At 42.9% G+C, this 13359-nt stretch overlaps 1 protein-coding gene and 1 long non-coding RNA gene across 13 annotated transcripts in view; one reads left to right on the top strand and one right to left on the bottom strand.

The window, feature by feature from the left end:
* MAGI2 (membrane associated guanylate kinase, WW and PDZ domain containing 2) overlaps positions 1–13359 on the bottom strand; it is a 1410398-nt gene that overhangs the window by 153764 nt on the left and 1243275 nt on the right. For 10 of the 12 annotated variants that reach the window (XM_084787254.1, XM_084787259.1, XM_084787263.1 and 7 more), the window contains one exon: positions 8614–8803. In XM_084787254.1, the coding sequence (XP_084643380.1) occupies positions 8614–8803 (190 nt within the window). The remainder of the gene's footprint in view (positions 1–8613; positions 8804–13359) is intronic. The other 2 variants (XM_084787258.1, XM_084787260.1) reach the window with 1 other exon arrangement.
* LOC311600525 overlaps positions 11583–13359 on the top strand; it is a 40054-nt gene continuing 38277 nt past the window's right edge. Inside the window, exon 1 of the long non-coding RNA XR_014780268.1 lies at positions 11583–11774. This is a non-coding gene — a long non-coding RNA (uncharacterized lncRNA). The remainder of the gene's footprint in view (positions 11775–13359) is intronic.

Here is a 13359-nt window from a genome sequence, read left to right as displayed (position 1 = left end):
GGGAATTAAAGTTGAAATTCATTTATGGCATTTTAAAATTCGTCTTTATTTTCTTGTGGTTGATACTGTAACTCCCCCAACCCAAATCTTGTGCTAATCATTTTTTTTTGTTCACTTGTTTCTAAAATTCATGGAAGTTGGTGATAGAATTATCTGCCTGTGTATAAATGTGTGTTCATGTATTCTCGCATACATAAAAAATATGGATTCTTCTATCAGCATGGAAAAATACCATTTTTCAAAACAAACAAACAAACAAAAAATACCATTTTTCAAATATTATTAGATTTTTATTTTCACTTTGAGGATGTATTTATTTGGAAGTATGCCAATTAAGAACCCAAATTCTATGCAACAAGAATCCTTCAAAAACCATATTAGGATACTTTTTCCTAAAACTCTAAGATGAAAAGTGAAAATTTCAATCAATGATTATACTGATTTAACACCAGTCCAAATATTTTGATATTCCTAATAATTCGGGTAGCTGAAGTTATGCCCAAGTAATTTAGTTAAACTTGTTCGTTCTAGCAACAGAGAACCTGTATGAAAATTAGGACGTGGGCGACAGTATATCTAACAATATAACTCATTGACATCAACATAAACACCTTTTAGATGTAGGAATGCCTCAGATTTAGAATTATAGGACCCTGAGATCCTTGTTCCCCATACTGGAAGTCTTTGGAGACCAGCTGCTCTCATAGGTTAACATTTAAGAGGGGTAAACATGGGTGCATGCAGGTCCACCCTGCCCCTCACAGGGGTCACTTGAGCATCTAGAAAACAACATTACTAAACTGCCCCTTGAGTTCCATTCTGCTTTCCAAAGTTGCTGCACCACACAGGGAGGAACCGACTGGGCTGCAAGGCTCTGGGAAGATCTAAAAGTCCATCACCGTGCAGAAGGCAAGCTAAGCCCAGGGTGCTGAGCGACTCACAGAACTTAGCCTGTATTTTATCCCAGGTAACTCCTCAAGATTGTTTTTTTTTTTTTAGGGGGGAAAAGCATGGAAATATCTTTTTTATTTTAACTTGCTTGTAATTAGAACTCGCTATCCACTAGTGTGCTCGTTCCTTATGACAACTGTGGCAACACAACGCCCCTACTCTGTTGTCGCTGAGTCTCTTTCCTTTTCCCCGTCACCCTCCCTTTTGCCTTTCTTCTTTCTGACAAGGAAGACTCTGTAGCTCAGGCTGATTTCAAACTCAGGACTTTGCTGCTGCAGCCTCTCCCATGCTGAGCTCGGATGCAAGCGCTGCCATTCCTGGTCACAGTGGTATAATTTCTCCCTACCTTTTTCAAATATTCATCACCCTCCTTTATATTTCTATCCATAGACACGTTCCTAAGCCATAAAATGGGAAGACTCATGTATTATCAACCCCTTGTCAACAAGCATCCAGGAAAATCAAGATTACATTAGGATGAGTGGAGATGCATCTGAGAGTGGCAGAATATTTCTACCTTTATGATGAACTTAATGTAGCTTATCATATCTCCCAAAATTGGGTTACCACCAAATCCTAGGCCATAATGCACCCTGGTGATAAAATAAAAATTGTAAAGTTTTCTTGCCAAAATACTCCTCATGTTTAAGATGTGAGTCAGTTTTAAGTTGGAATACATTTTAGAACATTATTATCACAGTCATGTAAATGATTACACAGCTATGAAATATAATCAAATAAGTGATCATTCTTTATTAAAATATAGAGGGAGCAACTTAAGGCTATTCAGGCAGATTGAAGAGACTATCACGGAACGTCTCCATGTAAGTCATATTACCTGGAGCACTCTAAACACAAATGTTTTATCAACAAGTTAAAAAAAAATGATACAGCGATACTAAATTTTGCGGCTTCAACCCAACGCTCACTGTTTTTACATTGTGAGCTAGTCAGCAGGGCATAGGGGTCATGCCTGCAGGTACACTGTGTAAAGGCAAATGAGTTTTTGTGTTTCCTGCAGCTGTCTAGGATTTTGAGTGAGAAATATTCTGTAATCAGAAAGGGAGACCCATGTCATGGATGGAAGATTTCTCCCTTCTAGACACTCGCATTTGTGTAAAACTGACACTTTCTATTGTCATAATCTCACTAGGATTTACTTTCCACATAGCAATTAAGTGGCTGAAGCCCTGATGGTCCCATATTTATTCATGGGTTACACTGGGGACCTGTGCTACCAATACTCTACAGACACTAAAGAACTCTCAGGTGAGGTGAGTTTCAAATCTAGTTTTTACAATGTTCTGCCCTTCTACTCTTTATAGAATTTCAGAGGCACCGAGCTTTAGATTACTGAATATAACAAATTCATAAACTGTGGGATTATATCTAATTTCCCAAACACAAGAAACTGCTGTAGCACGTTTATTTTACTGTCTATATTATTAGCTCATATCATGGTGATTTCCAATTTGAAAAGGAAGCTGATAGAAATATAGATGTTATCATCGTTTTCTAGACAGCTTCCTGAAGATACCATCTTTGAAATTACATTTCCGAACTAATCAAGGCCTATGCATCAAAGCGGCAAACACAGCTTTAATGGATTTATCGAACTCATTTTCCAAAATGCTACAAAGGCAAAGTGATGTATTAGAAGTGTCAACTAAAAGACAGTTTTACCCCCCACAGGTCAAATCATAAGCATAAATCACACCAAGGATAGAGTGATAAAAAGGTACAGAAAATGTATATTTGCAGTCCAGCTGAGAGTATTAAAATAATAATGTGCTATGTTTCTCTCTTTATGATTTTAATGATAAGTCATAGGTAAGAGTGTCTGAACACTTTTTAACATCCCCGCTTCCTTTAATAATCCACTGAAATAAGAATTTGCTTGAGAGAAAACATGTGGGAGGTAATTTAACTAAGGCTGCTGGACCCCATCACTCTCCTGGCAATTTAGGTCAGGCATAAGCCCTATGTTCAGTTGCAAGCGTGTTCCTTGGATGGCAAGATGCACTTCTGCGATTACTTAAATACCTGCCTGCTTTTGTGCCATCCATATAGTTGTCCTTTCCAGTATGAAATATCCAGAACGGAATCACGTGGCGCAGTGTCTTGGAGTCAGGCCAGCTCCAGCAGAGAGCTCACATGGGCTCCATGGCTCTCACTCTGAGCACAGGGGAAAGCTACTCCCTTGTGTGATGTGGCCACCCTACTGTCACTTTCCTGGGTCTCTGAGAGTGTACTGCGGTAGATAGTGTCATTTTCTATGCCATCTTACCAAATGGCTCTGTGATTAGCATCAGGGGCACTGCAAACTCCACCCTGTGTTCACCAATAACACGGAAGGAACAGGCGGAAGGCCTGCAGCTGGCCTTCTGGGACCGACATGAACGGTGTGTGCCTTACACCGAGCAATGGAACAGTTCGATAGTGAACAACAAAAGGGAAGGACAGAAGCCGTAGTGTGACAGACACACTTGTTTACCTTTATCTGTTGTAGATAATAATTTCATTTCAGGTATCCTGCTTAAAAAAAAAAAAACAAAACAAAACAACTGCATCTCCATTAGGCTCTTTGATGCTTTCAATTCATCAGACACGCTTATGATCATACTCCTGAGAGATGTCTTATCAGGAGGGAGTGTGGACATGCTGAACCTTTAAAATTGTTATTTATAATAACTGAGGTTCAACAGGAAGAGAAAATAAAAGTTTCGGTAACTTTAGTCGTAGTTCACTTCAGCTTCCAAGCAAGGCACAGACAGTGAGAGGAGAGGGTCAGGCTGTGCGGATATTTCCTTGTTGTCACTTGGACTTTCTTTTCTGCTTTAGCTGCACTGTGGAGCGTGCTCAGAAATGGTCCCTAGGACTTGATGTTAAAAAGCTCAACTTTTGCAGTAAGCCTGGCTTTGGGAAAAATGAGGCAATAAGACCAGCGGCTTCCGTAGAATGGCGAGGCTCTCTGTTGAGCTGCATCGTTTTCAGTGGGGAGCTCTCCACATTGCCTTGCCTACTAACAGAAAGAGGGGCTGGGACTGACATCTACTTGTTCTTATCCCAATACATCTTTCCTAGGGGCCAGAGACAGGCAAGGTTAATCCCTTTCAGAGCAGTGATTCCTGCAGTGTTGAACTGGACTTAGCCTGCGTGATGAGACCGTGAATGATATGGCCGGATACTGTGTGTGAAACGTTCTAATCTGTGTTTTCTCTATTTAAGTTTGCTGTGTTCTAGAGCTGAACATTGCAATTTCTAGGCCTGGGAGGTGGGGGTAGGGGGCTCACTGGAACTTTCACCATCAAAACAGGCCAGTGCAAAAGTCATCCTAGAGAGAAAACTTGTAGAGGCAAAAACTTGATTAAATAAATTACTTGACTAAGTAACTGGAAATGCTTTTTAGTTTTAATATTAAAACTTGTTGCCCAGGATCTATGCATTAGAAATACACATTTCTCGGCCATAATGGCTATTTCTTGAATAGTCATGTAATAAATTGAATAGTCATGTGATAAAAGGAAATTACATAATTTGTCTCTCAAACAAGGATGGTCTCTGGAGAATGGTAGGGAAGCTATTAATAATGGTCTCCTTGGCTACTAGATCATGAATAAAACAAAACAAAACAAACAACCCCCCCAAAAAAAACCCCAAAAAACAAAAACCATGAAAAACATTTTCCATTGGAGAATACTATGTCAGGACAAGGATAGCACAATACATAATGAAAATGTGGGGAGGAATGAAGCAGTAAGAGTATTTTGGGAATAAGTTTTCCCACTACCTGTTAGAAACCCCGTACATGGACTAATGTTAGAGATGCTTACAAACAGGATACTTAAAATGTTCCTTTGGTACTTGCAAAGAAACTCCAGCTCTTCCTTAACTAGATTCATCAGAAAAGGACAGAGAAGAAAGGCCAGGACAGCATGCTTATCCAAGGGCCAAGGTGGGTTTGTACCAGCAGCTGGGAAAGTACCAGTCTCTGCCGATCTTTTTGCTGTACCACTGCACACATTCAAACCCTGGTGCCATTTACTGTGTTCCCTAAGACAGCCTTGCTCAGAAATTGTTTCCCTATGTATTCCGCCTCAATTTTCTAATAAGTAGACATGATCTCTTGTGCATTTTTCTCTCGCGTGTTTACCACAGTTTTAGACAAACACTGAGTGTTTCGTGTATTCTTGCTGATTGCTGTGGATCCTTGGGGTGCCACCTCTGGGCACTGTGCCTAGTGCTTTTAAATCAAAGGCACCCCGTGCCTCCTGGGTGAAGGACCTTCCTTTTTTTCTGTCCATTTTCTCTCATCACCTCATCATCTTAAAACATCTCATAAAGATTGGAGGTGATACTGGCTTCCTCCCAGGGTGCACACCTGTCATGTTCTGTTCCATGTGGCCCCACTAGCCTCTGGCTGTCTGCCTTTGTTTAAAATCACATTTTCCCCAAGGAACACATCTTTATTAAGATATCCCGGGCATGTACATTAAACTGTCAACTTAATCTAATTAGGAGTCAAATGAGGCACGGCAGCTTTTACATCATTTGATAAATTTCCATCATTTACAGGGGTGGTGGTGACTTGAATCCAAATAGTCCCTTACAGTTTTACAGAATGTAAGCATTCTATAGCCGTGGAGCCCAGGCTTGCAGGGGGAGGGGCATCTTTCTGTTTGCAAACTGCAGCCAAGTTGGAGTGTGAAAACAAAAATGTTGGTAGTTACTGTCATGGCTGTAAGGAGGGACAGCAGGATCCATACCAAACTAGGGAAACTTCACAGGACTCTATTCTGCACTTTCCCCTCTCTAACCAATTTTGTTTTCTCTCAGGAAGAATCCTACAGGCAGATGAATCAGCAGGTCTAGACCTAAAGCTTGTGGACACAACTCAGATGACTATGCATAGAAGGGTTTTGCAATAAAAATTGCAAATATAGTCTTCTGTTTGGGCTTTCTATGCTTCCTGGACTTTGCGTTGATTGAAGGCGAGGCTTAGGTTGGGCTTTCCAGTTGTTGCTTATGTTTGTCATAGCATTGCTATACTGTGTGGGAGGCTGAGGTGGGAGGCGGCCAGCCTGAAGCTAGCTTGGGCAATTTTGTGAGACTGTCTGAATAAACCAAAAAAGATAAGCGAGAGAATTAAACACTTTTATACTTGGAAATGGGCAAAGGAGAGAGCACCGGCGGGGGTGGGGGTGGGGAAGGAGGACGGGCTAGGGGTGGGGTAGGGAGGAGTCCCATAGTGAGGCGCTGCAAAGCGAGCATAGAAAGCAGCCCATCCTCATTTGGCTCCTCCACCTTCAGGGACAGAGTTTTTCTTACCTTCCCATGATTTCTGGGTTTCATTCACACTCCACTGAGTGTTACGAAATAGCACAGCAGAAGGACAGCGTGTGAAAGGAGGAAATGAGCTTGTTTCTCTGGGCTTCCTGTCAAGTGGGACCTGAAAACGCATCTGTGACCTTGAAATGTTAGGGTGCTGATGGATGCAGGAGGGTGGGCTTTGCAGTGTGTGGGCACAAGCTCTGGGGGAGGGACTGGTTGTTGCTGCTGCTGCTGCTGCTGCTGCAGAGGGATAAAAAGCCCCGCCCCCTTGGGAGGAGACTGGCAAAGAAAGAGATGGGAAGTTAAGGTGGGTGCTTCGCTCAATCCCATATGCTAAGGAGGAGGAGGAGGGTATTGAACAGAAATGGAACTGCCAGTGCTAGTTACAGAAATCCGTATTATTATACAGTTAAATGAGAGTCATGTACAATTCCTGTTCAGAAACTGAGGGCATGACTGTCTTAGAGATGCTCAGGCCGAAGACGCTGGAAACCATACAAGCATGGCCTCTGTCCCGAATCGCCCAGCTTTGCATTGTTCTGGAAACTGCACTAGGGCCAAAACAAATGACTAACAAAGGCACAAAACCAGGAGGAAACAACTCACCACAGCCCTGACTACAATTAAGCAAGGGCTTGGGGGAGGACCAAGTGGGAACATCTATGGCTGTCATCTTCCTCCCGTCACTTGCATTATGGTTTCTTTCCCCAATAAGTTTCCTAGGGCAGGGCGCACTGTTCGTTTCCAGTGTCTTACCACAGTGCTGAGTGCAAAGTGAGCAAGATTCAGGAAACACTTGAGAGTGTTGAAGCGGAAGTGCAGTAAGAGCTGGGCTGATATCTTTGTGGTTACTTTTCCTTTCTTTCTTTTTTCACTTTAATGAACACCAGTCTTCCAAATTTACACCCTGCATTACTGAGTTATAACTGCCCACTTTTGTCTGACGTCACTGTAGTGGTTGCTCCAAGTATACAGCCCTCTAAAGATATTTCAGTCCTTTTATCCAAGAGAGGCAAGAAGGAAACACAGTAACGTGGAGGTAACTGATGACTTCAAAGTGTAAGCACGCGCAGGCTCATTTTGATGGAAATGATTTCTCAATGGTCCGCTATCTACCTAAACATTTTATCCATCAAAATTACTTCTACAAAATGTTACAGAGGATGGGGGGAAAGGTATAACGCTCGCTTTTTCCTTTTACTGGCTGGGTGCATAATTCTCAGCCCCTGGACTCATCAAAAGATTAAGCAGGTTCAAGATGTCTGAGACCACACACAAACGAAACCTTCCCAATTCATGCTGCAGCTGGTGATGGGGAAGCACAGGGGGCCAGCGACTGTGAGGGGAAGCGCTGGAGACCAAAGCCTTTCCAACCACGCTTGATCTCTCTGTCGCTTCTCATACTCTGAGTATTCAGTGTCATGCTTTACACAGCTGTATCATTTAGTTTCCATGGAGGAGGTGACCCGGACAATGTCAGGAAGGGGACACAACCAATGTGTGCTTGATGTTAAAAGCCCAAATAACTCCAAAGGTCTGAAAATAAGGAGACAGACTTTAAGGCGAGGCTCAAACCACCTGGGTGTGTTAAATGGAAGCAAAGGGTTCTGGCTGAAAAGATTAGTACCTGCTTCTCCCTGTTTTGGGGTCGAATTGAGTCATGCCTCTGGGCTGGAAAAAAACTTGCCTGAAGTTCTGTTTTTGCGTATGGCTTGGACTTCATGGCTTCAAGGCAACACAATTTAAGTTTTAGATTCAGGGTCAGGTTGGATGGCTTAGAAGTTCAAAAACTCGGCTTTGTTTTATTTGGTGACTTGAACCAAACTAGCAACCCCACTCCACCCTCATTTCTTCAAGGACTTAGAGGCAAATGTGGAAAATGCAATTTAAACCCAGGAGATACTTTTAGAAGCAATAGGCTCTTTAAGTCAATGAGTATAAAGATTGGTGTGGTTCTGTCACACATCAACATGACTGTAGCTAATCATAATATATATATTTAAAATTAGGTAAAAAGATGGGGTTCTAAATGTTCTTATAATAGTTATTTCCCTTTGATATGCTAATTATCCTGATTCTATCATTCTACAATATATACATGTATGGAAACATCACACTGTACCTCATAAAAATAAAAGTATTCCCACTTAAACGTAATTATACAAAAGAGAAGCCAGGCTTTAAAGACAATTGTAGACCAGCTGTCTTACTTTGGAGATGCCTTTGTGCCCCAGAACGTAAAATCATGGCAGATCATTCAGCCCCCACATCTCCCCCAGGCTGGTGCTGGCCACTATCAATGCACCCTTGCTTTACAGGGCTGTCACTTACGCCTACTTTCATAAATGGCTCTCGATTTCTCGTAGAGCTCATATGGGTCAGGCTTCCGTGGGTCAAAGGCCTCTGTTGAGTCAGGAAAGGAACTCCTGTGAAGGGCTGGTGGGAAGGGCAGGGTCTGTGGTACGGCCGGAGCAGATAAACTTGTTTGAGGACTGCCTTGGTTCTCCCACCGCTCCATCATCTAAAGGAAAAGGAGAACAGAGAGCATGACTGATGATGGCTCCATCATCTAAAGGAAAAGAACAGAGAGCATGACCGATGATGGCTTTGGCTTGGCTACTTCCCTTGTTACCTTTATGAAAGACTTTCTTGCCTTGTGGACTATTGTCCCCAAGAAGAGTTCGGTACACATGACTCTAATTCTATCTAAGAATGTGACATAGACTTCTGTAAGTAAAAGTGGTGCCTGGGGTTGGATGCAAGCTAATACAACCTTGCCACATATTAGCTAGCAATTTCTGGCCAACGCTTCATTTCTGATTTTTTTTCCTTTATAAAAATAATAGCGTGTATCCCAAGATAACTTATGTTTGTCTGATCAGAAAGAGGGTAATATTTGCCTTAATTTGTTATACAACTCTAAAACCGAAAAGGAAGCAGCCTATGCATATTCATCTAACACGTAAGTACATGCCGACCACCTCTTAACTGCTGCACATCCCATCACTTCTCCTTTGGTTTGTACGTCTAGGACCATCTGGGATGGATGAACTGCATTCACTGTGGGTGTGGTCATGTCGCCCCTAAAATATCTCTATTAGCACTATTGCTAACTTCTTCCAAATTGGCCGTTAGGATTCCTGACACCCACCACAGCATGGGGACATATATGAAGCCAGAACTACCAGCAGCAGCCTTTTAGCAGGAAGCCTGCTGTTACCGCTAGTTTTCCCGTTCGTTCCACTAGCGGCCCATCCTCCACCCCTGACTCCTGTCTCCCTACCTCTAACGAGCAGGCGGCATGTATACACTGCATGATGATAGCCTCTTGCCTCAGACCTTGCCTGTGCAGGGTCACTACCGTGCTTAGGATCAAAGCCACATTTCCATCAGGGGGACTGCTCACTTTACACACTGCCACAGATGTTTCTCCTTTGGTCCCTGTTCCTCACCGCCCCCCCACCCCCCACTCTTTCCTGCCTCTGAAGCTTTGCAGATCCTTTCTACTTCTCCTTCTACCTACATCCCTTCCCTCATTTTACTGGGATACTAGAAGCAGATAGACATCTCCTTTCCTAGAAGAGCTGGCCCATCCATTTGGGCGACCCTACTCGACTTTACTCCCTCGACCTCAGTGTTGCTTCCTATACCCAGCTGTAAATACAAGTCCCATTGTGGTGGGTATTCAGAAAGCACTCTTGGTGAATTAATGAACTCATAATTAAAATAGGGACACCTAAAAAACTGATAAGGATAACTGCCATTCGTACCTATTGGTTATTAATACCCATAAGGCTGGAAGGGATGTGAGTGGCCACATACACCTGTGCTTTCTAGACATGCTGTGGGTGACAGCAGTGATCCCTCTGGCCCATCCCACCCCCTCCCTGGGACTGTGGCAAGGGTTCTTGCTGAAACCAGACATAACAAACTTGGGAATAAGTAGGCTACTGACTTTTAACTCAGTAAGACAAGATTTAAATTGTTTTCTGTATGGGATACTACCCAAGATTTCACTTAGATAGTTTTTATAGCTAGCAAGAATGAGCTCAGCTGCCTCACCTTAAGTATAATCTCTACAAGTACAGAGGGCCTGACGTCCAGCAACACATCTTGGTCAGAACCAACTTATACTTCTAATAGGGGTATCTGTTTAAACCATTACACCCTGGGGACAAATTTTTGTATCATAAAAATTGAAGCTAATTTTGTGCTCACTGGGGCGTTTACTTCTACTTAGTAGAAATCCTTAAACTGCATTTCAAACTTAATGAAACATTCATAGAAGAAAGGATTTTTTTTCCCTGTCACCTGTAATGGTGACTTTGATGGGGTCACAACTTTATCTAGACAACATTAGGTCACAATTTTGTCTAAAGGCATACCTTTTTAAAATGATCGGTTCAACTGCTTTTAGGTGCCACACGGACAAAATCTAGCTGTACTTTCTCAGTTCTGAATTCATACTTAAGATGCTAAAAGCTAAAAAAGCAAATACACTAGAAATAAACTCTAAGATGGGTGTTACCATCCCACTTGCCAACACAAGGCTTCAGGAAACGTCCATTTTTTTTCACCTTTTGTTGTGGGTTTTCTAACACCCACGTGTGTTTTGTGGGTATGCATATTACTCATGTATAACTACTGAGGGAACCATGCTTCGGGTGAAATATTGGTATTTCTGGAAAGCAATCATAAAGCTACAGAGAAAATAATGCTTTGGGCATTCTAGGGGAAAGTTTCTGTGGCAGATTGACAAATTCTATAACTTCTATAGCCCCGAGATTGGGAAATTAGTCAAGAGTCCAGGTCATGCCTAGTAAAGCATCCATAACTTCTTGCAATGACATTCATCAAACCTCAGGGTGCTTTCAAAACCGTAGAATAAAAAAATCCCTTGCTGTGGGAAAGTAGACTTCTAGTCTTCACCCCCCATGTAGCTCCTAGCCTGCTCCCTCAAAATGGGCTTACTTAGGATCTCCAGCCTGGGAGGCTATCGAGTAAACCTTTACCCTGGCTCAGAGACACCCTGGATTGTGGCTGGAAGGCCAGTTCTGTTGACTCCACCTCACCCCTGAGAAACCTTCGTTTCTAGATTCCATGAAGACCTTGAATTCCTATCCTGTCCTATCGCCCAGGGCCCTGGGTCTTACTTTTTGTGCCTACTGTCTTCCTGGCCTTGGGTAAGTCACAGTTTATCATACTTGCCAGACATTTATCTCCTAGCGAGGCTTTCTGGGATTCTCTTGTCTCCATGGTGACCGTAACTAGGTTGATATTTGTAAACATCTCACTAGGGAGACAATGGGAGTGAAGTTATTTTTTTATATGTGGGAGAAACTTTGCTGTCTTTGAACTAATGAAGGGTCAATGAATAAATAAATGAGCATCTGACACTCTGAGAGCACAGCCTCTGAACTATGGGTGGTTAGAGAAAATACATAGGTGATACCCAGACATCAAATAGTAAAACAGAGCAGCTCATTGTTGTGGTAATTGCTTTATCCCCAGTTTCTGACTCTTGGGTGTGCATGGGAACTAGAGAGTGTAGGAATGAGATCGGCCTTCCCCCAATAAAAGATCATTTCTGGAATTTGTTTCCTTCCTTTTGAGGGCAGGATAAACATAACTTACTAATTCTAAACCTATGCCTGTACTATGTTGGGCTGGAAGATGAAGGCCTTGGGTTTGATTTTTGCGCTTATATGCTTAGGTCCTGCCACAAGAAGATAGTGAGAACTCATTATGGGTAGCATCTTACTTGTTAAGTAAAGCCCCTGAGTGCCACTTGGCTGAGACCAAGTGGGAGGCTAGGTCTCAATTAGGATGTTTCCTCACTCCAAGTATGTCATCAGCTTTACATAAAAGATGGGTCAGACTCAGTGGGGATGGAATATTCCCTTTAATTAACCATTTAGCACATCGTACTCACGTTGTGGAGTGATTTGCTTGCCAAGGGTCTGTGCACTGGCATCTGCTTTCTACAGTGATAGATGTTTGTATTTCTGAGCCCCACATACAGAAGCGCTGTTGTAAGCACTTCACGTGGATTAACTCAATCCCCACAGCGACAGTCAAGAGGGCATTAGCTTTACTCCCATTATACGAATATAGTCTTTGGGATGCAGGGGTCTTAAGCAGCTACTTTGAGGTCATAAACCAAGAAGGAAAGGCTGCAGCCCTTGAACCTGGGCAGCGTGCTTAATTGTCTGCCCTCTAGCCAACTGGGGCTTTTGCGCACTCTTCCGGTCCTTAGCCCAAGGCGTTTTGTGCAGACACATGGAGGGCATTCAACCAAAGGCCTTATATGTTTACTCGGCCTGCAATCTGGAAGTCCAGGCCTTAGCTCTTGTCAAGATGCACAGGTTCAGGATTAATTGCACGTTGAGTTCTATGAAGCCTTTTTGGGAATTATTGACTACGGGTGTAATTACTGTAATGATGGCAAATGCTGTAATTAGGCCAAATGACATAATTCGTGTGACTGTGGTACAAGTAAGGAAATCGCTAGATTGCATAATTGTTGCACCATGATGAGGCTGCAAGGTTCCTGGTTACATCAGACGAGGATGCTTTTAACCACGGAGCCCAGATCTGAGCTGGGGATGAAAGGAGGGGACTGTTTAGAAGCTGGCCAAGGTAAGCCACGTCTCATCTCACACATTTAAAAGTGCCTCTTTCAAAACTGCAGAAACCAGGAAGTAATTTCCTAAGTTTGAAGCACCCTGTTTTCCTGCTTTGATGTATTCTTTAGGCCAGATGAGCAGAGTCATAAGTGAGGATCTACTTTGTGCATGTCCTGCTTTGGCACCGTACTGGTCCGCCTGGAGGATTTAGACATTCTGTTAGGGTAGCATATTCTAAGTCACAGAAAAAGGAGGTCCAAAAAGCCAGCCCAGCTTAGGACTTAGGCAGTTAATATTGGCATAGCTTGGGTGTTGAATGCCCCTGTATTAAAGACTTAGGCCCTGGACCAGCATGCCTGGGAAGTAGTGGGACTTGGGAGATGGCGCATACACAGGATGTATTCTTTAAGAGGATTATAAGGCTATTTCCTCTTCTCTCTTGTTCCCTGGC

This window comes from Acomys minous, assembly GCF_964271855.1.
Source record: "Acomys minous genome assembly, chromosome: 6".
Classification (NCBI taxonomy): Eukaryota; Metazoa; Chordata; class Mammalia; order Rodentia; family Muridae; genus Acomys; species Acomys minous.
The sequence above is the reverse complement of the archived record's forward strand: the minus strand, read 5'-3'. Positions and strand labels throughout refer to the sequence as shown.